We start from the raw sequence: 25,496 nt of genomic DNA, 5'->3' as shown, positions 1-25,496 counted from the left end.
ACCCCTTGAAGGTCGCATTTTTCCAAGGAACAGGGGTAAAGAAAAAGTCCTTTTAAAGCGCCAACACACGCACACTCAGTCCGTTATTTTTTGCGTTTTTGAAGTTGATTTCTACATTATGAACTTCTCTCTAAAACAGGAGTCTTGTTTTTCTGTGCAAGGTAACAAACTCTGGTAAGCCCGTTTAACTCTCTAAATAGGCTATAAAAAGATAACCAGCGGTTTATTACTGCGCTAAAATGCCTACTGAACTAAAGCAGAGGAGGAAGACGCAGGCACAGAAGCAAAGCGATGAACCATCAGAAGGCTCAAACGGGAAAGAAGAAACGCAGAAAGTGAAGACTGAAGCAGGAGACAAGACAGGAGCGAGCAAAACGTCCTCGGGCCTGGACATTAGAAGTGTAATGTGCTTGTTGTCGCTCGCAGCTTGCGGGGCTCTGAGCTGGTAAGTCCACATATTAGTATTAACGCTTTCTTCAGAACTACAGAGGACTTCTCTCTGAAGGTTTTCTGACTTTCAGGTTGGTGCTGCAGCAGAATGAGAAGTTTTCCCAGATTGAGGAAAAATACAGATCTCTACACGGAAAAACTTCCAGTCTGTTCGACATGGAGGAGGAGATTGTCAGAGTTTCCAAAAAGGTACGTTTGATTGACTGTGGAGCAGATCCTCAACGTGTTTGGACCATGAATCTGCAAATTTTGATGGGTGTGAATGTCAAATACTTAGCGATCTTTAAATATTTAGCCCGACGATAAAGAGTGTAATTCCCCTAGAATTACATCGATTTTAAGTGTATTTTACATGAAATTACGATGTAATTATGTATCTATAAATATTTACTGCTAGATACAGTAGGATAAGGGTGTAATAATAATATGTTTTTAGGCAAGAAGAAATAATTATACTCTAAGTATCAGCGTAACTACTTTTAAGTAGTGCTAACTCCAGGTATTTCACAGGAAAGAAGAAATCATTCCGTTTTATGTCATTTTAAGTTGCGCCCAAGTAATTTTAAATAGCCCATAAGTAATTTTAAGTAGTTTATAGCTTGTATGTTAACATGTATTTTAGATAAGATGTAATTAGAAGAAGTTATTATACTGTAAGTACTATGTGTAGGTACGTTTAAGTAGGACAGCACTTCAGATATTTTACAGGAAATAATAACTTAGTTTTAAGTAATTTTAAGGTTTAAGGAAGTTATGCATTACTGAAAATTAGTTACAGTGTAATTATTTATTGGCTCCTGTAAAAACGTGAACTGTTGCCCCTTATTCTACTGTATCTAGTAGGTATTTGTAGGCAATTATTAATACTTTGGATAAAATAGATTTTATTTGAGCGGAACTGCTTTTTAACTACACACTGTATTATAAAACGCTACCTTGTTTTTAACTGGACTCTATGGCTACCAGATGTTCTTTATTTCAACATAGAATTTAGTTCTTTGGGCAAAACAAATAAACTTAACAATGATTGTGTTGTATTGGGTTGCTTAAGGAAAGCTGTGAGACAAATATTCCAAAATCTGGACACATAAAATCCAATGTGTCTGTTCACCTAACTTCCATTTGAGATTATTGCATTTCAGCCCATTTGAATTTAAGTTTAGCAAAGAAAAAGTGTCTTCTTATTATATTTTATTTATTTTATATATATTTTGTTTAACCTCAAGGGAGGGGAAAACTATGGTTACATTTTTTGCCGAATTAAACTTGCTTAGTCTTTGCATTTCTTGGGACATTCTGGGGTTTTTTACTCACCTCAAACATATGCAACTAACTTTAAGCATCAAGTCAGAAGGGATGCTGCTATACCTTTTGTAAATTCCTATGTTTTAAAAACACCTTAAAACCTTCCAATATTACCCAAAGTCAATGACAGGTAGAGCAGAAACAACTGCTTTGATTTTTCTTTGTTTAAAAGATGTCACCTGAATTTGAACCAGGACCTGTATTCTCATGTGATACTGATTTGAACCACAAGATGGTGCAGCAAGCCTTTATTTACCAAAGCAAGTCATTAGGGGTGCATTGTTATTTACAATTATGGGCACTTCTGAAAACATGGAAGTACACCCAATGTCAAATACTGCCCCCTGGTGTTGAAAGATTTAGATAACTACAGGGATAATTACAAAAAGTACCTTTAAGTTAAAGAAAGGGAGAAAAAAAATCTATCTTCATGAATTTCATTCTTTTAAAGTTGAGTTATCACTGCACCACTTTGTGTATTATATGAATACTGCGGATCATAGAGCTCCCACAGAAACAGCACTCCTGTTTTATGTTGCGGCTGCAGCTTGCCGCCTCTGAGGATGACCTACAGGATGCGGTCTCCACCATCTCCCTGGTGACAAAACTCCAGCAGGACATCTCCACCCTCCATGCTGCTGTCACGACAATACAGGCTGATGAAAGCTCTGCCTCCCGTGATCTGGAGAAGGTCAACGCCCACTTCCTCAACGTGACCGAGACGTGGCAAGAGAGTCTGGCAGCCATCACCACCGATCTCACCTCACTCAAGGCCGAGTCCAGGGACACTCATGCAGGAGCCACAGAGCGGGTGAATGAAGCCGAGCGGAGAATCCGTTCACTGGCGGAGAGGCTGGAGGAGCTCAAGGACAGCACAAAGAGGAACGCCCGAGCTCTGGAGCGCACAGAGGAGGACGACGTCAAGCGAGCGCAGGATCAGCTGGACTGGAACACCAAGCAGATCCACAAGCTGGAGGAGCAGATCGGCATCCTGAACAAGAGGGAGGCCGAGCTAAGCTCTCAGCTCCAGGAGCACATTCCCCGTGCGAGGGCCTGCGAAGAGCATCTGCCGGAGGTAGAAGAGGCGGTGCGCTCCATCCTCAAACTGGGTGGAGATCTGAGCGGGATGGAGAAGAGGCTGGAGGAGGTGACCTTGCAGGTGTTCGGCACCGAGGACAGCATGCTGAAAGCAACAAATGAAATCCTCGAGATCAGACAGGAGCTGGACACCCTGCAGGCTCAAAACAGCATCATGAAGATGAAAAATGAGTTGTCCGTGGTTAAAGAGGCGGTCCGTGAACTCACCATGGTGTTGAGGGAAAGTGGGGTTGACAGCCAAATGAACTCTGACGCTCTGGAGGAAGTGGAATGGAATGAGGAGGAGGAAGAGTGGGAGAAAGATGAAGAGGATAAATTGACCGAGCCTTTTCTTGATGACCTCACGGAATGATGTCATTGTTGTTGTTTTTTTGTCCACTAGGAAAAATGAGTAGGAATGTCCTGTTTAACTGTAGGCTGTAAACCCCTTAAGTTGAGTTTAGTAGTATCTCTGTAAACTTTGTACCTCACTTTAATGTCAGAAAACTAGCCTGATGTCACCACGAGCTCATTAAAACACTGCACTGTATTACAGAAGTCGGATACATTTACCTTTGTGCACCATTTTATTAAATATGCCCGACTACTCTCAAGGTATCCATATGCACTGATACAGTTTTAAAGCATTAAATGTGCCAGTCTTTGTTCAGTCTTCTCTGTTTTTCTCTATTTTATTTAAATGTAAACTGGATATGTTTTAGGTTTTAAAGTTTTGATTGAGAACAAAGCAGTTTCATATCACCACCTTTGATGCACGGTCGTCATTGTTGACCATTTTCTTTGCGTGTTTTTGTTGTTTAAACAGCAAAAGATCCCCTGATCAGTTGGAAACAAGCAATAATGAACAGGGTCAATAAAATTTCTAAGTGTTAGATTAGATTTTAAACAGAAGAAGCTTTGCAAATATCAAGACAATCCACATATTTGAATGTCACATTTCCATCTTGTTCTTGTGTCACCTGTTGTGTCACTAAGCTTATTTAATAAAACAATCTTTTTTTTTGTTTTTACAGAACAATGTCTGATTTGTTTTTTCCTCTCAGTGAATCGTCTTCTGTCCTGAGGTGTTTGTTTTTTTTTCCATTGGGGAAAAAACATGTCCTGTACCACCTGTTTCAGTGTGAGAGCGTCCAGCTGATGCTAGAGAGTCTCGGGGGTCAGCGTGGGGCTCTGAAGTCTCAGCTGGAGGGTTTGGAGCAGGATGTAGCTCGGCTGAAGGAGTGGGCTACTGGCTTGACTGAGAAGAGGGCTCAGCTTCAGAGCAGCTTGACTTCACTGAGAGAAGCTGTGGGTCAGATCGAAGCACGGACATCGACCATCACAAAGGACTTTACCAGCAAGGTTATTGATGATGTTATTGATGTCGCGCCTTTTCTTTTTCTAGAGTGCAAGTGTATGCAATCGATATTGCCGTTCAGTATGTAGCCCACTGAATTCAGTTAAATACTTTTTTGGGGGTGGAGGGGTGAAAAACTATACCTCAGCAACACCACATTTACATTCAAGGTCTAAAAGTTTAAAAATAGATGAAAAGCTGCTATATATTTCGCGTCCCTTTATAGGTTAAAAGTAGCAGTATTGGTATCAGCAGTACGGCCGCGTATTTATTTGGTTCAGTTGATACCCAAATTTGCAACAAAAAAGCATGTTCACCTCTGCAAAAGATTCTTTTTGCTTTTTTACAGATAACGTAAAAACTAAAGACTAAATACTTACACAGTGCTGTGCAATAATGCAAAGCCCTTACAAAAAAAGCTTTCTTAGTGCTGTTTCAAACATTTCTTTTTTCCCTATGGCCATCTAGGTGTCGTCAGTGAGGACTGATGTGCGCAGGATGGATGGCCTGCACTCTGAGGTGGAGTCTCTGCTGACTCAGGTGGGCGAGCTTGAAGACGAGGCTGCTCGGGTGGAGCACAGCATGGTGAAACGCATCGGGGATGTGCTGGCCAGCAGCATCGATCGAGTTTCCAACCTCCGATCCGCATCTGAACGCAATTCTCAGGCCATAGAGCAGCTCCGCAGACGCATCCCTGAACTCGCCAGCGCCGACGAGCAGATCTCGGAGCGCTTGGTGGAGCTAGAGAGCGGCCGGGCCCGCGTGATAAGAACGGTGACCTTTGCCAGCGACCTTAAACCAAAGGTGGCTAATATTAGGAGAGACTTTGGCGCGTTTGAGCCCCAGTTGTCAGACCTGACTCTTCGGATAGGACGATTAGCAAAAGATCTCATGGAAAGACAGAGAGAGATCGCTGAGCTTCGACAGACATTAAGCAACCTCACCGCAGTCGAGGGAGATTTGAGCGTCACAAGTAAACAGGTCAACGAGATAGCTGATATAACAGACATTGGAGAGATACACAAGCCAACATGAAAAACAAACCGACATTGGCTTCAATTCATCGATTTAACCCGATTACCTGTCATACTGCTGTTTTAGAACAAGAACAAATACTGAAATAAATCTGTTTTTTATTACGAATAAAACAAATGTGAGCATCTGAACACCCTTGAAGCAATCACTATGATCTTAGGCTGTCAGCTTTTCTAAATGGCGTAATATGATCTGGACCTCGAGGATGAAGATTTGATCGCTTTATTGTTTTTCTTTGCCTGGCTCCATCTAAATGTGTCAGTTTCATTACTTACCAAGTCAAGAATCCCCAGTAAAACAAATACAACTGCATGAAAAGTTTGCTGGTTTTGCCCCCCAGAAGAAGTTTCACTTACACAACTCTCTTTTTTACCTGCACAATTCTCTCATACATTTCCATCGGGTTTCATGCCATGTGCGATGGCTTCTCCTCCTCCTTCTATAATCTCCCTGATATTCAGTATGGGCCACATAATACTAGCTTTAGGGGATACAGCAATACAGTAGCTTGACATTTTGAGGAATGTGCCTATTCGCGTTCCAGCAGAGCTCTGCAGAATCTCTCGTGTCTCCAGGGTAAATGTGAATTACTGAGTTATAGCTCCAGTTATTGGTTCTGACTAGCCCTGGCACAATCACCGATTGCAAGTAGCCACGACAATAAAACCACCTGCCACATATTGTTTAGATCCCCCTCTTCAAACCAGAAAAGCTCTGACTTGTCAAAGCTGGACAAAGGACCTCAGTGGGACCCCTGGCTCCAGTGACCTGCAGGGTGCTTGTTCGGTTTATCTCACAGATGCTCGATTGGTTAAAGTTCTGTGGAAATCGGAGGCCTTAGAAGCTGTGTCATTCTTCTCTATTCATTTATTGCGCTTCCTCTTTATAGTTTTAACTGTCAATTAACTAATAATTACTGCAGTTTTTAATCCTCTCCAGTCCAGCCTCCCATTAATATAACGCTTAAATTACACCAGTCTAAACACCATTACTACATCACACACACACCATACATTTTCTATAGGAACCAAGTGTAACGAAAAGCAGCGGTTAATTGTTTTCCCTTTTTCTTTCTACCTTTTTTATGGTGCCATTATATTTCTCCACTTGCGTTCATGTTTAAGCATGCTCTTTCATTGTTTTCCAGTGTTGAAGCTACCTTTTAAGAGTCAAAGTGCTATATTATGATTTTGGTTCATCCTTTGAAATAAGCCATTTTAGATCCCTTTCTTTTTCCCTTTAACCCACCAACATCGGGTTTAAGTGGATTAGCTACCCTAACTGACATGATGCAAAGCCAGTAAATAAGGAAAGGATTGAACTGTTAATCAACCACTTTCATGGCTTATTCTGTAGTAGTATAAGTGATGCAGATATCCCAATGTACAAGAATTTGGTGTGAGTACTGCACTACTAGTGTGTCTTATGAATGCCAGAAAAAAAGGTTTTCCAACTTAAAAAGATTTTATAAAGCGATGATCTTTCAGTGCCAATGGTTTTAATGTTGTGTCTGATTAGTTTGGTAGTCCATGACCCTTTTTTAATGTTTGGAACATTGAAAACGGCTGTGCTGCCTGTTTTCATGTTCCCCGTGTTTACACTGTGCTCAGAGTGATGTCAGTAATATCTTACTGACATCACTCCCCACGCATCAGTTCTTCTTACAGCTTTTACTTAACACATTGTCCTAAATCGTCTTACCTTTACCATTAAAGTGCTACAGACTTGGAAATCCAGTTTGTCACTAGAGATATGCAGTACATGAGTGTTTCCTGATGTACTCTCTAGATTACTTAAATAGTTTATTGATGTCCAAATGCCTTAAACCAAAACAGATAGCTTTGAAGTATTCCAGTGAAGTGGTCACCCAACCACAGCTTTAGCTGTTGCTGAAGGAAGCGCCTTCCTATGGAACACTTGGTAAAGAGGCAAAACTATTTTTCACTTGTATAAAGAGTTCAGCATCTGGTATTTATTCATTAAGAGGTGAAAAATCGTTGCCTGGACTCCACAGCCTTGTCACATATTATTAATAACACGATGCTGACGTTATAAATAATGTAGCGAAGACGGATTATGATTTTTCCCCTCTCCCCATCAGCCACTGGGTAAATCGCGTCTCTTATTTTTTCATTCCCGCCCTTCCTGTCAATACATCACCCATGATGTAATGAACCAAAGTAAGAAATCATTTTATCACGTAGTTCACACCCAGAAATAATTCTTCACAATTTTGAGTTAACAAGGTTTTTTTTTAATTCTTAAAAAACAAAAAAACAAAGTGAATAAAAACGGGGTGCTCAAAATGAGCTCATTGATCCACTGGAAAGATTAAAAAACAGCTAACTGGCACAAAAACGGTGAGTTTGAAAAAAATAATAATAGAAAAGTACAGTGCAGAATGAGTGTGGATTCACAGATCAGCAGTCCGTCTCTGCCCCTCTCATTCCTGCTCTAACTGTCCTCATGTTTGTTCTTTTCTAGTGTGCAACTTCATGGCATCAACCATCAACTCTGAAAAACCTTTCTTTTTAAAACTAGGAAAAGCTTGTCACCCGTTTGGATTCATTATTGACCCTGTTGTTGCATGTTTTGACATCCCGATGGGACATTGCTACCTACTCCTCCGTGATGTCGGGCTGTTCAGACAGGCCTGCCAGTGACTCTGTGGTCTTCTGCAGGGCTTCCTGCAGGGCAGCGATAGCCTGATCGTGGCCTTCTAGCTTGGCTGCTTTGCCTTCCAAACCAGCTACCATGTCTCTTAAGTTCTCCAGCTGCTCGGGCTTCATCCTGCTGCTGTTGTCCTCCAAAGCAGCGAGCCTCCTCTTCAGGTCCTCCACCTGCTCACCCAGGCTGGAGTCTGCTGAAGGTAACTCTGTCTTGTCTCCTTCTAGAGCAGCTATACTAGACTGGAGATCCTCCAAACTGCTCTTCACTGCCTCCAGTTCTTGCTCCAAATTAGTTTTAATGTCCTCCACAGCTTTCCCCTGTGCAGCCAGACTGCTCTCATGTGCATCATGCTTGTCAAACAGCGATTGTACTTTGGAGTTGATGTCTGACACTGAGGCAGACATTGAAACTACGTTCTCCTCCGATGCTTTGACTCTGGCTGCAAGGTCATCAGTTCTCAGCAGGGCCTGAGTAGCTGCTTCATTCACTTGCTCCTCCACATTACGAACAGCATCGGCAAACTGCTCCATGCCACTCTCTAGCATCACAGCCTTGTCCTTCAGAGCCTGGAGCGAAGCCTCGGTTGAAGACAGAGACTCCCTCAGATTCCCAGTGGTGTCTTGCATCACTTTCCTCACTGTCTCAATTTCCTGAGACACTGAGGCCACCTCTCGGTTGCGAGTCTGGAGCTCTTCCCTCACTGCACTGATCTGCTGTCTGAGGGAATCGCCTGACGAGTCAGCTGCATCTTTGGCTGTTTTAATTTCAGCTACAGCATCAACAATGGCCGACAGCTCTTGTTTGATGAGAGCGGGGTCTTCGATGTCACCCAGACGGGCTTTAAGATCAGCCAGCTGGCTCTGCGCCTCACTCTGAGCTTCAGTGAACTCTGCAACGCTGGCTTTAATGGACTGGCTGGCCTCAGCTAAGCGCTCCTCAATAGTCTTCTCCAGAGAGGAGAAGTCTTTCTCTCGAGCCTCCTTCACGTCATTGATACCCTCTGAAAGGTCCCTGAGTAGATCATTCTGGAGCCTCTGAAGGGCCTCCTCCACTCTCCTCGTCTCCACCTCGGCTCTCTTCATTCGACTGATGGCCCCCTCCATCTCCACCCGTGTGATCCCCAGAGATGACTCCAGCCCATCCACAACACCCCTCAGAGACTCCACCTTTACAAAGAACATTGGAAACACAAAGACAAATTTTACTCATACACTCTTTTCTCGCATTTAGATGTTGTTAGATTTCACAGTCTACAGCAGTGCAAATGAAGCTCAAATTCAAAGTATAAAAATGAAATCTCTACAAGGTTGAAAAGATGGTGCAGGAATTTTTCAGTTTCTCAGTATTGTTATTCCTTGAACTGTATCAGAGCTTCACAGTGTAAGATAATCTTATACTGGGGCTCAGTGCAGTCCCTTGCTTCTAAAGGCCACACATCCTTTTTACACAGTTTGCTTCTGATTTATCAATCCTAGCAAACAGAAGGTTTGCAGTGGGCTGCTTTTATGTGCCTGAGATGAATCCTGTCTCCTCTCTCTTTTTGGTATCATTCAGATCAAGCACAAGAAGAAATGATATATGAAACAAGCCTTTAAAAGAGTCTCAGTCTCCACTTTAACAGCCTAGATATGAATTTTTTAGCAGGGCTGAGTTCTGGAAAAGATATTGCCACCTCATGTTCTTTGTGAAGCAAGAGAAAGCTGAATCTCTGCATTAATGACTGACCTTGTAAATCCATAATCTGCCCTGTCCAGCTTTGCAATCAGAAACGACTTGTTCTCATTCAAAGAAACCCGCGATAAAGAAATTCATAATACTGTAGATGACGTATTATTGAGTGGGTCTGAAATTTTATTACCCACTCACATTTTAGAGCTCACAAACACAGACTCCTAGAGTACATGAAGTAAAACCACATTATCCACGTCTATATAAGTGCATACGCGTTTATTATAAGGCGATGCTTCCTTTTAGAGTTCTGGAAGATACCTGGATAAAAGAAAAGTGGCGTTTAGAAGTTCTATCCATTGATTCGTATTCTTTCCTACCTACCTGTTGAACGACACTTTCCACTTTGCCGCTCAGTTCTGCGCTTTGCCGTGCGCTCTCCTCGTGTTTTGCGCTCGTCTGGCGGATTTCATCCAACGCTTGCTGTACGTGAAAAGCAGCGAACCCTGCAGCACCTATTAACGCCACATAAAACACCGTGGTCACAAGAAGACTCAGGCAGCTGCCTGGCCGTGGCGACCCCTGAGGTCCGGGGGCACTCGCTCCGTTGTGGCTGCTCTTTTGGGTTTTCTTCGGCGCATCTTCTTGGCTGGATGCGGCGCTCTTGTCGCTATTCTTTGGCTTTTTCGCAGTCATGGTTAGCGGGAGCTTTGAGACGTGTGTGTGAGAGAGGGCTGCTAGTTTTGCAGTCGTGGATGGAGAGGCTTTTCAGTCCAGTCCCACTGACTGGACCAGCAGCGTATCAGTGAGCGCTTCGTGTCTTTCCCCGGGGGGGCTTTTGCGCTGAGGTATGCGGATGGGGGTTGTCCCATGCCCAACTCCAGGCTCTGAATGGGTCTTGTCCGGTGACATAAAACACTAGGAAGCAATGAATGATTAGTGGGCTGCTGCACTTATAGTAAATTTTTATATTAGGCATGTTTTTATCTTTGCATCACGTGTGATAATCGCATAAAGACAGATTTATATAGGTGTGTCATACTCTCATCATTTGCAGAAAAACTGTGACTTTTTAATAACGTGAAGGGGAGAGAAGAAGAAAAGATTTATCAAAGTGTCAGTCGGTGTGCCATCCACACACTTTTGTCTCTATTATTCTTACAAATTTCCCCTAATGCTGTTTTTTTTTCTTTCTTTCTGCTGATGCAAACTTTCTGCACACAGCTCAGTGAAGCAGCGCAGCGCAGGGAGGGGCACTTTCTTCCCTTCCAGTTTGCTCCTCCTTTCATACGTGGCAGCTGAAGTTTTGGCACGGCAGCAAATCACGTACTGTACACGTTCGCGCAGAGAAGAGACATCAGAAAAGTCACAGAGTCCGTGTGCAAATGTCAAAGTCAGTAAACGCATTATAAAGGTGAATAAATCACCAACAGTTCAGTGGTCTTAGTGATCTTTGTGGCATCGTTAAGTACTCATTCATGGTATATATTTTAATAATGTTGTCATTTTATTCTTTAGGGCTTTCTAATCTGCATCTTTACTGATAGACTTTTATTTTATTTCTGGATTTTGTTCTTTAAACCACATAACGAAAACGTTCTGAGACAGAATATTAGTAATTTTCTGCCCCCTTTCTTAAAAAAAGACGTAAAAAACGACGAAATGGTCACATTCTCGGTTTGAACACTAGATGTCGCTAAGAGAGCGTTTAGAGTCAAAACCAGAACAAGCATTGTTCTATACATGAGAGCATTGCATGTGCAGAACACTGATGAAATTATTGACGTTCGTATTAAATTAAATTAAATTAAATTAAATTAAATTAAATTAAATTAAATTAAATTAAATGCAACTGTCTATGTTTCCCTAAATCTTTTATTCAGCAGAGATGTGCAACATAACAATTTTGCATATAGAAAAGTACAACAGAATTGCCAATAAAAGGAAGGAAAATGGAAATACTAAGTCAGAAGATGATAAAAAATGTTAGCATGTATATGTGGAAAAAAACCCCTATAAACTTAAAAAGTGGAATGAGTTACTGCCCTGTTTTATTCCAGAGGGAGAGCTTATAAGTGATCCAATTCACACCTTGATTTGTTCCTTCAAAATGTACTGAATAATAATTGTGTATTAAACTCAAATGTGCAACAAGTTTAGACTATTAAGAGAGTTAAAATAAGTCACAGTGTTACCTTTTGCATTGGCATTGTCTTCTTTTTGCATTTTATGTTTTGTTTCGTGATGCTTAAATGTTTTCGGTTATTTAAAGCTGTGGACTGCAGGCAGGCCAGTTCGGCACTTTCAACCCTCTACTTCTACTACAAAGCAATGCTGTTTAATGGTCTGACGTTTTTAATTATGAAGTTAAAAAAGAAAGAAAGTTAATAATAGTGACAATGATATTTCGTCATCCAGAGGACCCACTAGTGCCTGTATAGTTGGTTGAAAAGTTTTGTAGCTGTCTTTTAAATATGAGTATAAATAGCTAAATTCAATCAGTGGACAGATGTTACGTGGTATAAATTATGCAAAATGAGGAAAAGATTAATTTATCACGAAAATCTTCATTTCATTTAAAAAGTTTTTAAACTTTTTTTTAAAGTAATTTGATAAATGTCTTCATTTATATCTTCGACGTTAATTGAAAAAAAAGAAGGAAATTGAATAAATAAATAAATGGATAAACCACTTTCATTAAAATTAATTTTTAATTTTAAAGACATGAATTGAAATTACATCTTCCTTAAAATAGATCACGCCTTTAAAAATCCTGAAAGAAAAAAACAGAATAAAAACGAAATTAAAAGATGAGACTTGTTTGTTTTATAAAAACCATCGTAAAATAGATTTTCAGAATAAAGTAAGTTACATTTTTAGAACATGTAGATATGACAATGAAAGTACGTCCAAAACGTTTATTAATCGAGACTGAAGTGTTGGCTTGATCAGCATATACTTTTAATATAGTTTAGCAAGCCCCATTTTAGATGAAATGATAAAATCATAAAGAAGACATTTTTATATACTGTAAAACGTTACCACTTGTAACACTGGCACTTACCCGGCTGTGCGTAATGGGAATTTCCTAGCAGACTATGAACCCCGCATTAGTCCCCGCCCAGACGCCGTGACAGCAGACGCCGTTCCGTCCAGGTGTACGGTGTGAGGTATTGCAGTGATCCGGACCGTTTCAGACCTCTGTCGGTATATTTGCGTGAAATGGCCTAACGCGATATGCTTTGTCTCCGAGCTTGTCTGTCACTCGGACGTCCGAAATGCCGTCTCTCCGCCCATCTCGCCCCTCGTCTCCCAGAGAATAAAGCGGGAACACCGCTAACATGAACGCGGGCGAAGGGATCAGGCTGTGAGCTGTGAGTTTAAACCTCGACTGGGAAAAGCTAGCGGTTTGGCTAGCCAGCTAGCTGTGACACCCGGCGGCGGAGGCTCGGATATCGGATTTGCGCAACCATGGCGGGGCTCATCAAGAAGCAGATCCTGAAGCATCTCTCCAGGTCAGTGATGAGTTGAGGTTAACGCTAGCAGACAGGGAGTGGAAATAAAGCGACGACGAATGGATCAAGCTGTCACAGGCGTTAGCTAGCACCCACAAAAACCTCACTTTAATGAGTTTATGCTTGCCGCACATAGATGAAGGGTGTCCTGTAATTTAACACGTCCCTCCGTTGACTGTCACTGTGCGTTTTTGAGTTGGTAACCCTCACAGGACCTGAGACGTGGCTACCCAGCTAAGTGTGCTAGCACCACGCGAGCTGCTAATCCTCCAGACACTTGCTAAGTCGGGTTGAACCAGTTGTGTAGTTGAGTCAGATTGTTAAAATCAACAATCTCAGCGTTCACCTCAAGGTAGCTTAACCTTCAGCAACTGCCTCGCAGGTAGCTAGTGGGCATACAGTCAATATAGTAATGGGAAGACAGGTGCAAGGTACAGGTTTGTTTACATGGGTTTAAACCCCTTTTATCTGGCACTTTTCGCCTTTGTGTTCCCCTATCAGGCATCATACTTGGTGTACATGGAGCCTCAACGTCCTATTATTGAAGATAAGGTCATTTAGAAAGTGAAATATATTGTCCTGCCCCCTAACTCAATATATTTAACAGCATTTTGCGTCACTGTTAAACACCCCACCATATTATATCTATGTTGCCCTTTAATGCCTCTCCAAACGTCATGGAATAGTAATGATGTAGTAGCGTTCAGCTGTCATATTTCTAATCCAGATCACTGATGAGTAAGTCATGAAAAGCCTACAAGCATGCAGGTGGACTGGTGCTTGGAAAGAAAGAAAAAAGCAGTGAGGTGATTGTCCTCACTGATAAAAACCTTTGTTGAAACTGAGGAATTTGTCACCCTGTGGATTATATCAGCATTTGTTATTGCTGTGCCCTTGATGTTCTTGCACAGTGCTGCAGTTAAAAATTAAAATGATCTGCTGCACACCACTTATTAGTGGCACGTCCTTCAGCATCCTCATACGTGGTGTTGTGTTGAGATAAGAGCATGTACATATGACTGTGCATGCTGTCAGCAAAAAAATAGCATCTACTTTGACAGGAAATGACTGGAGGAGGCGTGATGTCATCTGTCTTTTTGCTTGCCGTCCCCTTTTTTTTTTTTTTGTCCTGGCCTGATTGGTCTGTTTCTGAGCGGAAGAAGACAGTCAACCAGTCCTCCATCTTTCAATTAGGTGATGTCATGATCGAGGTGCTGGTGTCAGAATACCAGAGCAGGGTGGCCCTAAATGCTCTACCGCACGAGTTTGGCCACAGCAGGCTGTGATTCTGCATAGATTCTCTCTGCTTTATCACCATCATTATCTGTGTGCTTACAGCTGCAGTTTATGTTGTGGGTGTCAACAACTTAACTGTTGCAGAGGACATTCCTCTATCAAATACTGTCTGTGACTAGGACTGTCACAGTGAGCCAGCATCACATCTTCACAGTTCACTGATCAAGACGTCTGCAATGACCGTTTCCAGGACAAGTGCACTGAGGCATGCATGACATATTAAACTAGTTGAAAGATCCCCGTTTCCACGATGTGATCTGTTAGAAGAAGCTTTGTGTTTTACTTTTCATGCCCAAGAATGAGTTTGTGAATGCTGAGAGAGCACTGGCTGAGCTGCTGGCCTCAATGTTTTGCCCTAATGTGAAAGTGTTTAGTCGATAAAGTGTTTCGCAGAAGGTCGAACTCAGGTAGCCCCGGGGGGTGAGTTAACAACAAGGTGTTTGCTTGTCTGCGTTACGGACCGCTTTGGATATCGACACGACACTGGCTCAGAGCCTGACGCGGCGAGATCCCGTTACACACACAAAAACAGATGTAGCGACGCTATGTTTCTCCTGAAAGAGGCTGTCTCAATGAGGTGAAAGGTCACACTCTCATATAAAGGAATATTACGGAGCTGGGAAAGGAGCTTAATTACAGGTGTTCCAGTTAATGAATGAGCACTCATTTCCTTATTTCTTGTCTTCCTCCTTTTGTTGCTTCTTCATTTCTTAGCACATGTGATTCTTTTAACCCTTTTGTGGCCCTTTTAAAATGTCCTCACTTTCTTCACTTTTGTACCTTTAGTCTCTTAATCTGATTCTGACTTTTGTCATTATTAGTTTATTGTCCTCAGTATACAAATGAATATCCAAGAATAGCAAAAAACAGGCAAGAGAATATACCAGAACTCAAGGTTTTGTTTTTGTCTGTCCAGCTATCAAAAATGTCAGTGATTTCTTTGTTTCCATGTCTTGAATTCAGTCCTCCTCAAAGAAGCATACGATTTGACACGTTAAACAACTTTTTATATATTTTTTTGCTGTGTTTTGACCTCTTCCTTTCATAACGTCATTATGACTGAGTTAAATGGATGCTTATGAATTTCATAGGGCCGTCATATAGCACTACCACTAATTGTAAGTAGAGATGGAACGATACCACTTTTTTATGTCCGATACCGATATCATAAATTTGGATATCTGCCGATACCGATATGAATCCGATATAGTGTTTTGAGGTTGAGTTGAGTCTGTGCTTTCTCATCATTGGAGTTTTAGTGGCCATTGCAGTGGGAGAAATGGATTCATTTCTTCTGTGTTTATCACCACAAGTATCTTCCCATCCTCTGCTGTAGCTGTGTAATAATGCACCATAGTGATGCACTCCACTATTCCCTCTGTTGGTGGGAAGGCTATTATGGCCTGAGTCATGACTAAGTGCCTCGCTTTGGGTGTCTCATCAGTGTGTAGCTGTGAAGTGCTTAGTGTGTAGGTTGTGTTTGTGCAGCGAGTGCAATAGAGCGACATTTGGCCAGGGTCCCTCCAGGCCTTGGCATCCTCTGCTGCCCGTGACTGGGCTGGTGGATTGTTTTCTCCTTCACGCTAACCTTTTCGCTGCCTCCACGGGGCTGTAAATATTCCACAAAGACGTGCTGTGCCAACACATACTCGCCTAACTTTTTCAGGTTGCCTTCATTGTGTTGTGTTTGCGTGGAGGCGTTTAGTAGGAGTTTGTGTATGTGGGATTAAAGGGTCTACCTCCTGATGTCAAATTCAAAAAGGAAGAGCAGGCAAAAATTCCAGGCGTGCAATAAAAGTCCAACTGGTAGCATGCTTGAAGCTTTACTGGCAATATATACTCATCACCCACTTTATTAGGCACACTTGCTAGTAAGGGGTGAGGCCCAAGGTGTTGCCATCAGAACTGCCTTAATTCTTTGTGGCATAGAGTCAACAAGGTGCTGGAAACATTCCTCAGAGATTTCGGTCCATGTTGTCATTAACGCGTCACACAGCTGCTGCTGATTTTTTTTGACTGTACATCCAAAGGTGCTGTTTTGGTTTGAGATCTGGGGACTGTGGAGCTCATTTGTGTACAGTGAAACTCATTGTCATTTTCATGAAACCAGTTTGGGATGAGCTGTGCTTTGTGATGTAGTCATAAAGGGAATAATACTCAGGTTGACTTTGCAGTTTGATTTGCACCAAGACCAGCCTGTCTGACGCAAACAAACACACCGCGTTCAAAGTCACTGACATCACCTTTATTCCCCATTCTGAAGCTCCCGTTTGAATTTCAGGAGGCCATCATGATCCTTTGCATGCCAAAGTGCAGTGAGTTGCTACCATGCGATTAGTTGATGTTAATGATGAGTTGAATTATAAAATTTTTGATAAGTGTAAATATTAATCAAATATTGCAAATGAGTCCAAAATCGCTGAAGATTTATATAATGGGAGTGAAAACAAATGCAAATGCTTTTTTTGTTTTAGCCTTTTTTTTCTTGCCAAGTCGTTTACTTTCACTAAGCCAAAATCCACCCATCCATTTTCTTTCACCGAGGTCAAGTTGCGGTTTCAATTGGGAATCGAGAAACATGCCGAACGCTTCCTTCTCTGAGTACTTGCATGTCTTTTTGACAGTTGATCATTGCAAAACACTGACGTCAAACTCAAAGCAGTGCAGCTTTACTGTCTACATCATGTTTGCACACTGCAATAATGAGACGCATGCTGTGATCCCTAAAACCTCGCAGTCTAGCTGCCTTTGAACTAGAATTGGTAAAGAATTGATAAAGATTTTCCCCTTTAGATAATAATATCATTTTCCCTCTGTGGTTGCAGTGTAGCTGATTGAGCAGGGTATTTCACAGAAAAATCACTCCAGCGATGTTTTCCAGTTCCTGTTGGGGAATCCCGAGACACTTGGAAAGCCAGTCTTTCCAGTAAGCTTTGAGTCTCCTCCCTCCCTGCTGGAAAACCTACAAAGGAATGCACCAAGGAATCATTGTGATTAGATGCTTAAACCGCCTCATCTGTCTCCTTTTGACGCTCCCATCAGATCCATCATGATGTAGAAGCTCCTCATCCAATCCCTAATACTTAGTCAGGCCACCCCAAAACAACAAATATAACCAAATGCAGGACTGTAACGAAAGATTTTGATTATCAGATCATTAATTATTTATATTCTAGTAAATCAAATCGTAAATTTGGGCCATTTGTTTTTTTTAAGTGACTGATGCCTAATGCTTAATCATTTTTCTTAACCTTTGCTATCAGAATTTTGTGACCCAGAACAGATCAAAGAAGACGATGAGATGCGACAGACCGTGGCTTGCAGCCTTCAGATACCGTTAATGAGTCCAAGAATTAATCTTAGGCATGGCCTTAAAATTATATTTTCATACTCGATGGCCTGGCTTTGTATGAAACATTAGGGAAGCTTTTTCATTAAGTCTGATTACTGCCCTTCTTTTAATAGTGCCAGCCGATGGCTTTGAGAAACACTTTAGTGTGATTTAATGTGTGACTTGTCAAATTATCCTAGCAAGTCACGTTCACCAGAAGCATCTTATTGTCCTAATTGGCCTCTAATTACATCCAGCACCTGGTGATCTGTTGAGGAATACTGACCCTAATGAAAGGCGTTATCAGTTCAGGAGGCTCAACCCGCTCTCCTGTTTACACTGAATGGGCCAGTGAAGGATTTAGAGGGCTATTTAAAGCTCACGTTCACCATTTTTCTTGTTGAGCCAAGTAAAAATGTTGGAACTCCCCTTTCTCTTCCGGTAAACTGCAATTCTAGGTTGCACAGGAATGCCCTGAAGATGCCGCCTGTGTTTCCTGTTTTATCCTCTTTCTGTTTGTCTCTTTGTTTCTCACTTTGTCGCCGCAGTCTTTGTTGCTAAAAAAAACAAAAGCAAAAATAGAGTTGGTAGTCCTCTGAGTCATTCTGGCTGTTTTGCCTCCTCTCTTTCTGGCACTGATGTCATCAGGGTGCGCCTCAAATGCATCGTCGGAGAGTAGGAAAAACCGGTATCCATCAACCAGATCGGCAGACATAAGCATACAGTGTGGCGGGCCAAATCTCTGCTCTTGGTTTGTGGTTGTGTGGGAAGTTGCAGGATCAGCGTACTGTTGGAGACGTCCTTAGCTGAGTTTGAGCAAAATGACTCACAAATGTTTATTAGCAGCAGGTGTTTACTGAACAGCCAAGTCATGCAGATGGAAAAAGAAGGATGGAAAAATTGGTGATGCGTGTTGCATAAACGTGAACCTTGAAGCAGAAGGTTAGATTAGCTTTGGGTAAGATTCAGAACGGCAGGAGAGAAGGAGACAGCAGCTCTCTCCAAACACGACTACAGAGCAGAAACTACAAATGGAGCCGAGGGGTAGATGGTACAACAGTCACTGTAGTGCAGCCACTTTCATTTGATCACATTTTAATATAAAAAAAATATTAATTTTAAACGCTTTAAGGTATTTAAAAGTGGCGTCCTACTTTGTATCTTTTGGCATGATGGTTACTAATCGTTTCAAATGGGTCATGTGAAACTGGTTAAGTTTTGCAGGAATTAGCTCTGTGCTGAGTGGTTAATTTTGTCCTTTGGAGAGGCAGACACCCCCGCCTGCAGCCATTAGCCTGCTCTAATCTCTTTATGGGCCTGGATCTGGTCCGGTGAGCTGGAACCTGCTGACTGGAATAATGGCTGAGGTCTAGTGTGGAGAGATGAAAGAGAAAGATGACAGTGTGTGTGAACATAATACCCTCTACCTCTTGCTGTTGACTGGGATCTACCTGCTTAATTTAGCTTTAGTAGCCTTGATATTAGACAGCTGATTAACAGCATTTTATTTGCTCACAGTAGTCATTTATTTATGGAGTTGAAGGAAGGCAAGAGGAAGCCCCGACTGAGGATGATATACCAGATAAGGTGCAAAGGAGGGAGGGGAAGCTAGCTGGCTGATACTTGATCAGCAGCAGAAATGAATATTTCACTGGTCACAAGGCTAAGACGCTCCATCTCTCAGACACAAACTGTTTCTATGTGCATGCCCATGTGTGCATTGAATTGTTTGTGTTTTGCTTATAAGAGTTTTAATTAATTAATTTTTTGGACTCATTCTGCTGTGCCGAGGCTCAGTTTATGCTTCCACAGCTGAATAATTTACACGGATGGCGAATACGAGAAGAATCCAGTGCTGCCAGGAGAAGGTGTTGGGTGTAAAGGAACTGGATTTGACTGATTGAATCATTACAGACATGAGCTGCCAAATCACAAAGCAGTGACAGAGTGTCCTGATAGTCTGGGTCCAGACAGACCATCTGAACAGCAACAAAAACCTTTTGTCTTCTTATGACTATCCAGTTTCTTAATGGCTGCGTAATCATACAGCACCATTTCGGGAATGCAAGTTCTTGAGCTCTTCGTGACTCTCATGAGCTCTCCGTGACTCCGTCACACAATGGAAAACAGTAGTTTTAGAATGCACGCGACCAAAATGATTACAGCTTTGTGCAATCGAGCGAGCTTTGAAATCGCTGCTACAAAGACGGCAACATGGTCTGCGAACAAACGCAGCCAGTTGCCGTCTTTGAATGTACTTTGGTGTGTGAAGATGCCGAAAAAGCGGCAATAACATGGAGCAACTCTGCCATCAGGCTTTTAACAGTTTGAAATTGAACGAGGCTAAGTTGGCAATTACACGCAATCTATTTGCAATAAAACGAAGATAAACTGTAATAAAATGGTGAAAATGGCAAGTCTGTTGGCATCTACTTACACAGAAAGTTTCACGTTACTACTTGCATTCAAAGCAAGAACCTCATAGATTTGAAATGGCCATTTGTTCGCCACTCTGACTTGCTCAGATTGAGTCCAGCATCGTGCAAATCTGTATTTATAATTGAGATGGTGCAAGTTGGACCGTGGTCGTTTGGAGATAGGATCGCCTCTCACTAGGTGACCTGTGCAGTGGCCTCATGATTGAAAGCGGTTGCCCAGAGGTTAAGTTATAGTCACATATGAATCTACAACTCGCAAGTTAGTCCACCCCTTCCTGCTATAATCAACCTTTCCTCAGGTTTTGCTGTGCTTCTTCGTAGAGTCACATATGGTGTCACATATCTGTGTCTTGAGCATAGACGTATGGATTGTGTTATTTTTATTAGCTTGCTCTAAATTAGGAGGTGGGTATATCAAGATAAGTGTGTCCAGTGTTGGTTGGGTTTAGTGTTGACCTGATTTAATGGTAGCTTTGGCGTCCACGCCTAATGTTTTTTCAGGATGGTCACCTCTGCTGACCTCACTAGAAAAGTACAAGTAAGTAAGCACTATGGTGGGTTGAAAAAGCAATAGATGTATTATTCTAGTGCTAAAGAGTTTCACTAATAAATAATTATTTTTTAACCTGATCCCAACCTGTAATATTATTTATATAAAATAACTATTAATAGGAGTCTGAGTTACAGTAATTCAAAGCAAAAATGTATCAATATTTGTTTGTGAAATAGACAATAAATACAAAGATCAATCGCACGATTTAGATCATGCTACAATAAAACTGCATGCCTGCATGTGTCTTGACTTAACAGTGTTGATGTACAAATGTTAGGATAATATGGTACTATTCAGTGGATCATGGCATTCTGGTAGAATCTATGCTCAGTTGGTTTACACTCAGTTAAATGTTTTTTGTTTTTTTAAATTTATTTATTTTCTGGTGTAACTCAGAAAGAAAATCTCTTTCTGGTGTCAGTTTGCTATTATTAAAGATGTTCCACATAGTAGTAACAATGACACCCCAAACTGTGGCGGACACTTCTATGGTCAGGTTTCATTTATTTATCGTTTTTTAGCATTTCAAATGAATATCAGGCTAGGATCTAATGCTTTTGTGGGGCTTTATCATGGTTTCACTGCATTCTTCAAATGTGATGCGGACCAAAATTGGGAATGTACAGGGAAGGCCGTGAAGCTCCGGACGGCAAAAGAAAGAATGTGAAATCAATAAAATCACAGTAGTGTTTAGAGGAGATTGTGCTGAATTGGTCTACGGAGATTTCTGCGTCAATGATCAACTCAGTGTGCGGCTACTCTGCTAACTATTAACCAATACTCAAACTGTGAATGGAGGCAGAAAACACTTAGGTCATGGACAATCAAGTTTGTGTGATTAAGTGTCTTTACTTTGTGTAAAAGCAAACAGGGACTCACTGATTCAGCATATAGCATGGGACACTGGCAAATACTTATAAATGTGCACCTTATTTTATGAGACTGTGAGGCCTGGGTACACTTTGTCCAGTGTTAGTTACACATGTTACTGTGCTAGACTTACCCCTGTTCTTTTTCAGCATCTGTTTATGAGCTCATCATCAGTAGATTGAGCAGTGTATAAGCAATACAAATACAAATACAGCTTCAATTAAGTAGAAAACACCTTTTCCAAACACTAGCTGTGGTTTTATGACGTATGTCTTTCCATTCCTGTTTCTGGAATGTTACATTCAACAGCAGTCATAACCTTAAATTATGGGCTTTTAAACATTTTTTTAGTGTTTCTCAATATAATTTATTCTGTATTTAATATAACTGTTTTTTAAAACCACAAGCGTGTGTGTGTGTGTGTGTGTGTGTGTGTGTGTTGCAATCGACATCCAATACACCGTAAGCGCTACTCTTGGGATTTGCTTGGCTGGCCTGTCGGTTTGTTTACAGCCTGTTTCTATAAATATATCTGGACTCTTCTCGTCTGTGTCCCGTAGGTTTGCTAAGAACCTGTCGCCCGACAAAATCAACCTGAGCACGCTGAAAGGGGAGGGCCAGCTCACCAACCTGGAGCTCGATGAGGAGGTGCTCCAGAGCCTGCTGGACCTGCCCACCTGGCTGGCCATCAATCGTGTGGAATGCAACAAGGCTGCCATCAGGGTGAGACTCGGGGTTGTTCAATTTGTCACCTATTTACTGGAAATGACGACTTTTAGGGAAGAGCTTTGGCTTCAGATGGAAACAACCCTTACGCTTTTATAGAGAACATTAGGACTGGAAACACTGGGTTTAGGAAAATAGATTTGATTTGAAAAATGAGACATGGGTTATGATGCTGGTTCCAGTGGTGCTTTTTTTAAGGAGTCATATTTAAATAGATGTGCAAAGCAGATTTTGCACTCAAGTCAAGGATACCTAGAATACTCCATAAACACACAATGTGTATATACAAACAGTGTGCCTTAAAAACATATCATACAAGTGTTGAAGGCACACTGGTAACCTCTAGTGACTCTTTGCACTACATAAGCACTCTCTGCTGGAGCTGTCCGATGCGGTCATGGTGATCAGCCAAGTATCATGACTGAGAGCAGCCTCTGACACACCCTGGAAACGGTGAATGCAGCTGTATAATTTTCTTCATGACTGGACTTTTATTCAGACCAAGGTCCATTTTCCACCTCTGCCTTCCCTCCCCCACCCGACTACCTTCCCCTCTTATCCTCAAAAAGCCGAACCGTCAGCTCATAGCATAATTTTTCAAGCCTTTTCTTCTTGTTTCGATTTGCTTTAAGGTTGCCACTTCGATGTCTGATCAGCTGTAAATGCAATGTACCATTGTTCCCTTGTCTTTACTTGTAAAAGTCCCATCAGTTGGGGTCAGTGTAAGGGGAATATGATTTCTGAGTGAACAATGGAGCTGGTGAATTGAAACCTTCACTACAGCCTTAACGTAGCTCACTGGGTATTTTTGTGTTTGCTGTTAAACCGGCTTTTAAAATAAAACAGAAAGCAGAATCATATCTCACTTCCTCACTTGTTAGATCCCCATCTGTTCTTTGCATCTTCCTGTTACGGAGACAGTAAGCCTCACACATTCACCTCTTCCCTTTAAAAGGCCGCAATACACAAATTGGAGTAAAAATAGGTTGCTTCATTGAATGGTCCTGTTGAGTAAAGTTACACAATCGATATCTAGACGGGCAAAGACTCATTTGTAACTTCACATACTGTAGTAGATGTTTCTGCCTCAGTAGTTTAAAAGATGAGCTAGAACCCCCTGATGTCTTTGAAAACCAGAAGGAAGGCAAATGAAATGGATTTAATTGAATTAGACGCACAAATCCCGAGTATTTCCCATTACTTGATTTATGACGTCTCCCAAAAAGGAGTCGCTCTGTGACAAAAAAACCCCCCTGAAACCGAACATAAGCATTTAATCTGTTTTGCTATATAATTTGACTTGAATCAGGAGGCTGCATGTCGAGGATTAATGACGCTCTGGAGATGAATGAATGAGCTGCCAGTCAGTCTATACTACTCATCGATTACGTTTTTGTTCTTTCTACTCTGCTGGATTTGTACATCCTGTTAATTGAAATTGCATTTTTCATTTCAGTGAACCAGAAATCTGAATGGGTGAGGTAAAGATTAGTTCTGTGTAGCATGCAATGCTGCAAAGCTGACACGCTGCTCTGCTTTCACCCACAGATACCATGGACCAAGTTGAAGACTCACCCGATCTCTTTGGTAAGTTGATGTGCCACTTTCAATCAATAAGTGAATGTCCAGGATATATGATACACTTTATTAGAAGGTTAAGAGCAGGAAATGGCAAACAAAATGTGTCAGTAAGCTTCCTAAAGCACTGCTGAAGCTTTCCTTTGACGCACTCGCACATATGACGTACGAGAGCCTTTAGTTTCCCGTCTTGAGCCCGTTTTATCTTCAGTATGCTGTCAATTGGCCTTTGTGTTGGTGCTGAACTTTTCCAAAAGCTCGTTTATGTCTGTTCCACTGGCTGCCAGTGTTTCTCTGACCTCCGCCTGAATGAGCAGGCCACAGGTGTCAGGTTGATAGACTCCCAGTCTCCAGGTAGCTTCAATTCCCAGAACACGGGCCAGTGAAAACCAGCAACAAGAACACACAGTACACCTGCCTACACAAAACCTTTAGACACCTTCAGCTCTGAGCGTTGTGAACTTTCTGGGCTCAAGGAAACATTTTTGTGTTCTCTAATGTGCATTTCCTCTTCGGGGTTCATTAGTTTTAGTGTTAATTTGAGCTTTTTCATATCATACTGTGTTTGGTATTTATCAGGGGCAAGATTTAACACATTCAGGTCTAGCATCAAAGTACAAAAAGATAAAATACACACCAGCGCTTCCTGACGATTGTTGGATTGGCAAATTTTAATACGTTGACAAAGACTATATAAAAGTAAGGCTGTTTGCTTATTTTGCATATTTTAGCTCATGTAGCCAGAGGATTGTTGAGCTCATGACATACCAAGGCACCTGTCCCTTCGCCAACTGGTTACCAAACCTTTATCGCAGAATCACTCAGCCTGTAATGCTGCTCCGAGTTTAACTAAACTGAAATAAACAACCACCTAATGGTCTTCACTCAAAACATGCTCAAGTTTGTCAAATGTCTTTCTCAATGAATTTTTATTCTCATTAGATTGTGCAGTACAACCAATCAGTGATAAGACCTGACAGGACAACCAATATACTTCTGAACTGTGATCGATAATGAGTCAGATGAGCTACTATGTCTATGACATTCTAGTCTTTGACTTGCTTTTTCTTTCAGACTTTGGATAAAGTGGTGATGGAGATGAGTACCTGCGATGAGCCTCGTCCACCCAATGGCCCATCTCCCATTGCAACAGCATCAGGACAGAGGTGGGCTTTTCTTTCTGTTATACTCATTGGGATGAGTCGGATGAGCAGTGTAGGCAGCAATGAAGTGCTTTCAAACTTTTCAACAGTCCAGTTTTTGCTTGTTTTATTTTTGCCTTTTGAATGTGAATTAATGCAATATATATATATATATATAGTGCTGACCAGTAATGGCAAAAAAGTATCAAAACGAATTAAAAACAGACATTTTTAAAACAGTTCTGTTGTGTCACCATACACCACTATAAATCAAATGACTCTGAGGGGCAGCTAAAACAGTGTCAGAGTACTAGCACTGAAACCGGAACCCTCCCACTCTAAAAAATATTAATTACTCAACCACTAGTATAAAAAAGGGTCATTTTTATGAGTTAACAATGGGATGGGAGTTTATTTCTGATCATAAAGGTCACAAATCAAAGTTCAGAGATAAGACTAATATTTACTTTGCTTGTTATACAGCT

At 41.5% G+C, this 25,496-nt stretch overlaps 3 protein-coding genes across 4 annotated transcripts in view; 2 read left to right on the top strand and 1 right to left on the bottom strand.

Moving 5' to 3' along the window:
• Nucleotides 1-29: 29 nt before the first annotated feature.
• ikbip (IKBKB interacting protein) lies at nucleotides 30-5,552 on the top strand. Of its 2 annotated transcripts, XM_005733510.1 has the most exons (4): nucleotides 30-445; nucleotides 522-639; nucleotides 3,973-4,194; nucleotides 4,658-5,552. In XM_005733510.1, the coding sequence occupies exons 1-4, from the start codon at nucleotides 240-242 to the stop codon at nucleotides 5,222-5,224; spliced, it is 1,113 nt and encodes a 370-aa protein (XP_005733567.1). In that variant the 5' UTR covers nucleotides 30-239; the 3' UTR covers nucleotides 5,225-5,552. The 2 variants fall into 2 exon arrangements, with proteins under 2 accessions (XP_005733567.1, XP_005733566.1); XM_005733509.1 differs by lacking the exons at nucleotides 3,973-4,194; nucleotides 4,658-5,552 and adding an exon at nucleotides 2,303-3,502.
• A 1,911-nt stretch (nucleotides 5,553-7,463) lies between these two features.
• ckap4 (cytoskeleton associated protein 4) lies at nucleotides 7,464-10,367 on the bottom strand. The gene is made up of 2 exons (XM_005733508.1): nucleotides 9,947-10,367; nucleotides 7,464-9,060 (listed from the first exon to the last, which is right to left on the bottom strand). The coding sequence occupies exons 1-2, from the start codon at nucleotides 10,256-10,258 to the stop codon at nucleotides 7,843-7,845; spliced, it is 1,530 nt and encodes a 509-aa protein (XP_005733565.1). The 5' UTR covers nucleotides 10,259-10,367; the 3' UTR covers nucleotides 7,464-7,842.
• A 2,266-nt stretch (nucleotides 10,368-12,633) lies between these two features.
• bltp3b (bridge-like lipid transfer protein family member 3B) overlaps nucleotides 12,634-25,496 on the top strand; it is a 31,610-nt gene continuing 18,747 nt past the window's right edge. Inside the window, exons 1-4 of the mRNA XM_013910914.1 lie at nucleotides 12,634-13,077; nucleotides 22,126-22,288; nucleotides 23,840-23,878; nucleotides 24,944-25,035. Of these exons, the coding sequence (XP_013766368.1) occupies nucleotides 13,034-13,077; nucleotides 22,126-22,288; nucleotides 23,840-23,878; nucleotides 24,944-25,035 (338 nt within the window). The 5' untranslated portion in view covers nucleotides 12,634-13,033. The remainder of the gene's footprint in view (nucleotides 13,078-22,125; nucleotides 22,289-23,839; nucleotides 23,879-24,943; nucleotides 25,036-25,496) is intronic.

Source organism: Pundamilia nyererei, unplaced genomic scaffold (genome assembly GCF_000239375.1).
Source record: "Pundamilia nyererei isolate P.nyererei 1_Seehausen unplaced genomic scaffold, PunNye1.0 scaffold00052, whole genome shotgun sequence".
NCBI lineage: Eukaryota > Metazoa > Chordata > Actinopteri > Cichliformes > Cichlidae > Pundamilia > Pundamilia nyererei.
The sequence above is the reverse complement of the archived record's forward strand: the minus strand, read 5'-3'. Positions and strand labels throughout refer to the sequence as shown.

What these genes read in the sequence shown, in the direction of transcription:
- ikbip (XM_005733509.1), top strand. Translation starts at nt 240, where the DNA reads ATGCCTACTGAACTAAAGCAGAGGAGGAAGACGCAGGCACAGAAGCAA. An exon ending in GCTTGCGGGGCTCTGAGCTG is followed by an intron (nt 446 to 521) that starts GTAAGTCCACAT and finishes TCTGACTTTCAG; the next exon opens with GTTGGTGCTGCAGCAGAATG. An exon ending in TTGTCAGAGTTTCCAAAAAG is followed by an intron (nt 640 to 2,302) that starts GTACGTTTGATT and finishes TTGCGGCTGCAG; the next exon opens with CTTGCCGCCTCTGAGGATGA.
- ckap4 (XM_005733508.1), bottom strand. Translation starts at nt 10,258, where the DNA reads ATGACTGCGAAAAAGCCAAAGAATAGCGACAAGAGCGCCGCATCCAGC. An exon ending in TGGAAAGTGTCGTTCAACAG is followed by an intron (nt 9,061 to 9,946) that starts GTAGGTAGGAAA and finishes TTCTTTGTAAAG; the next exon opens with GTGGAGTCTCTGAGGGGTGT.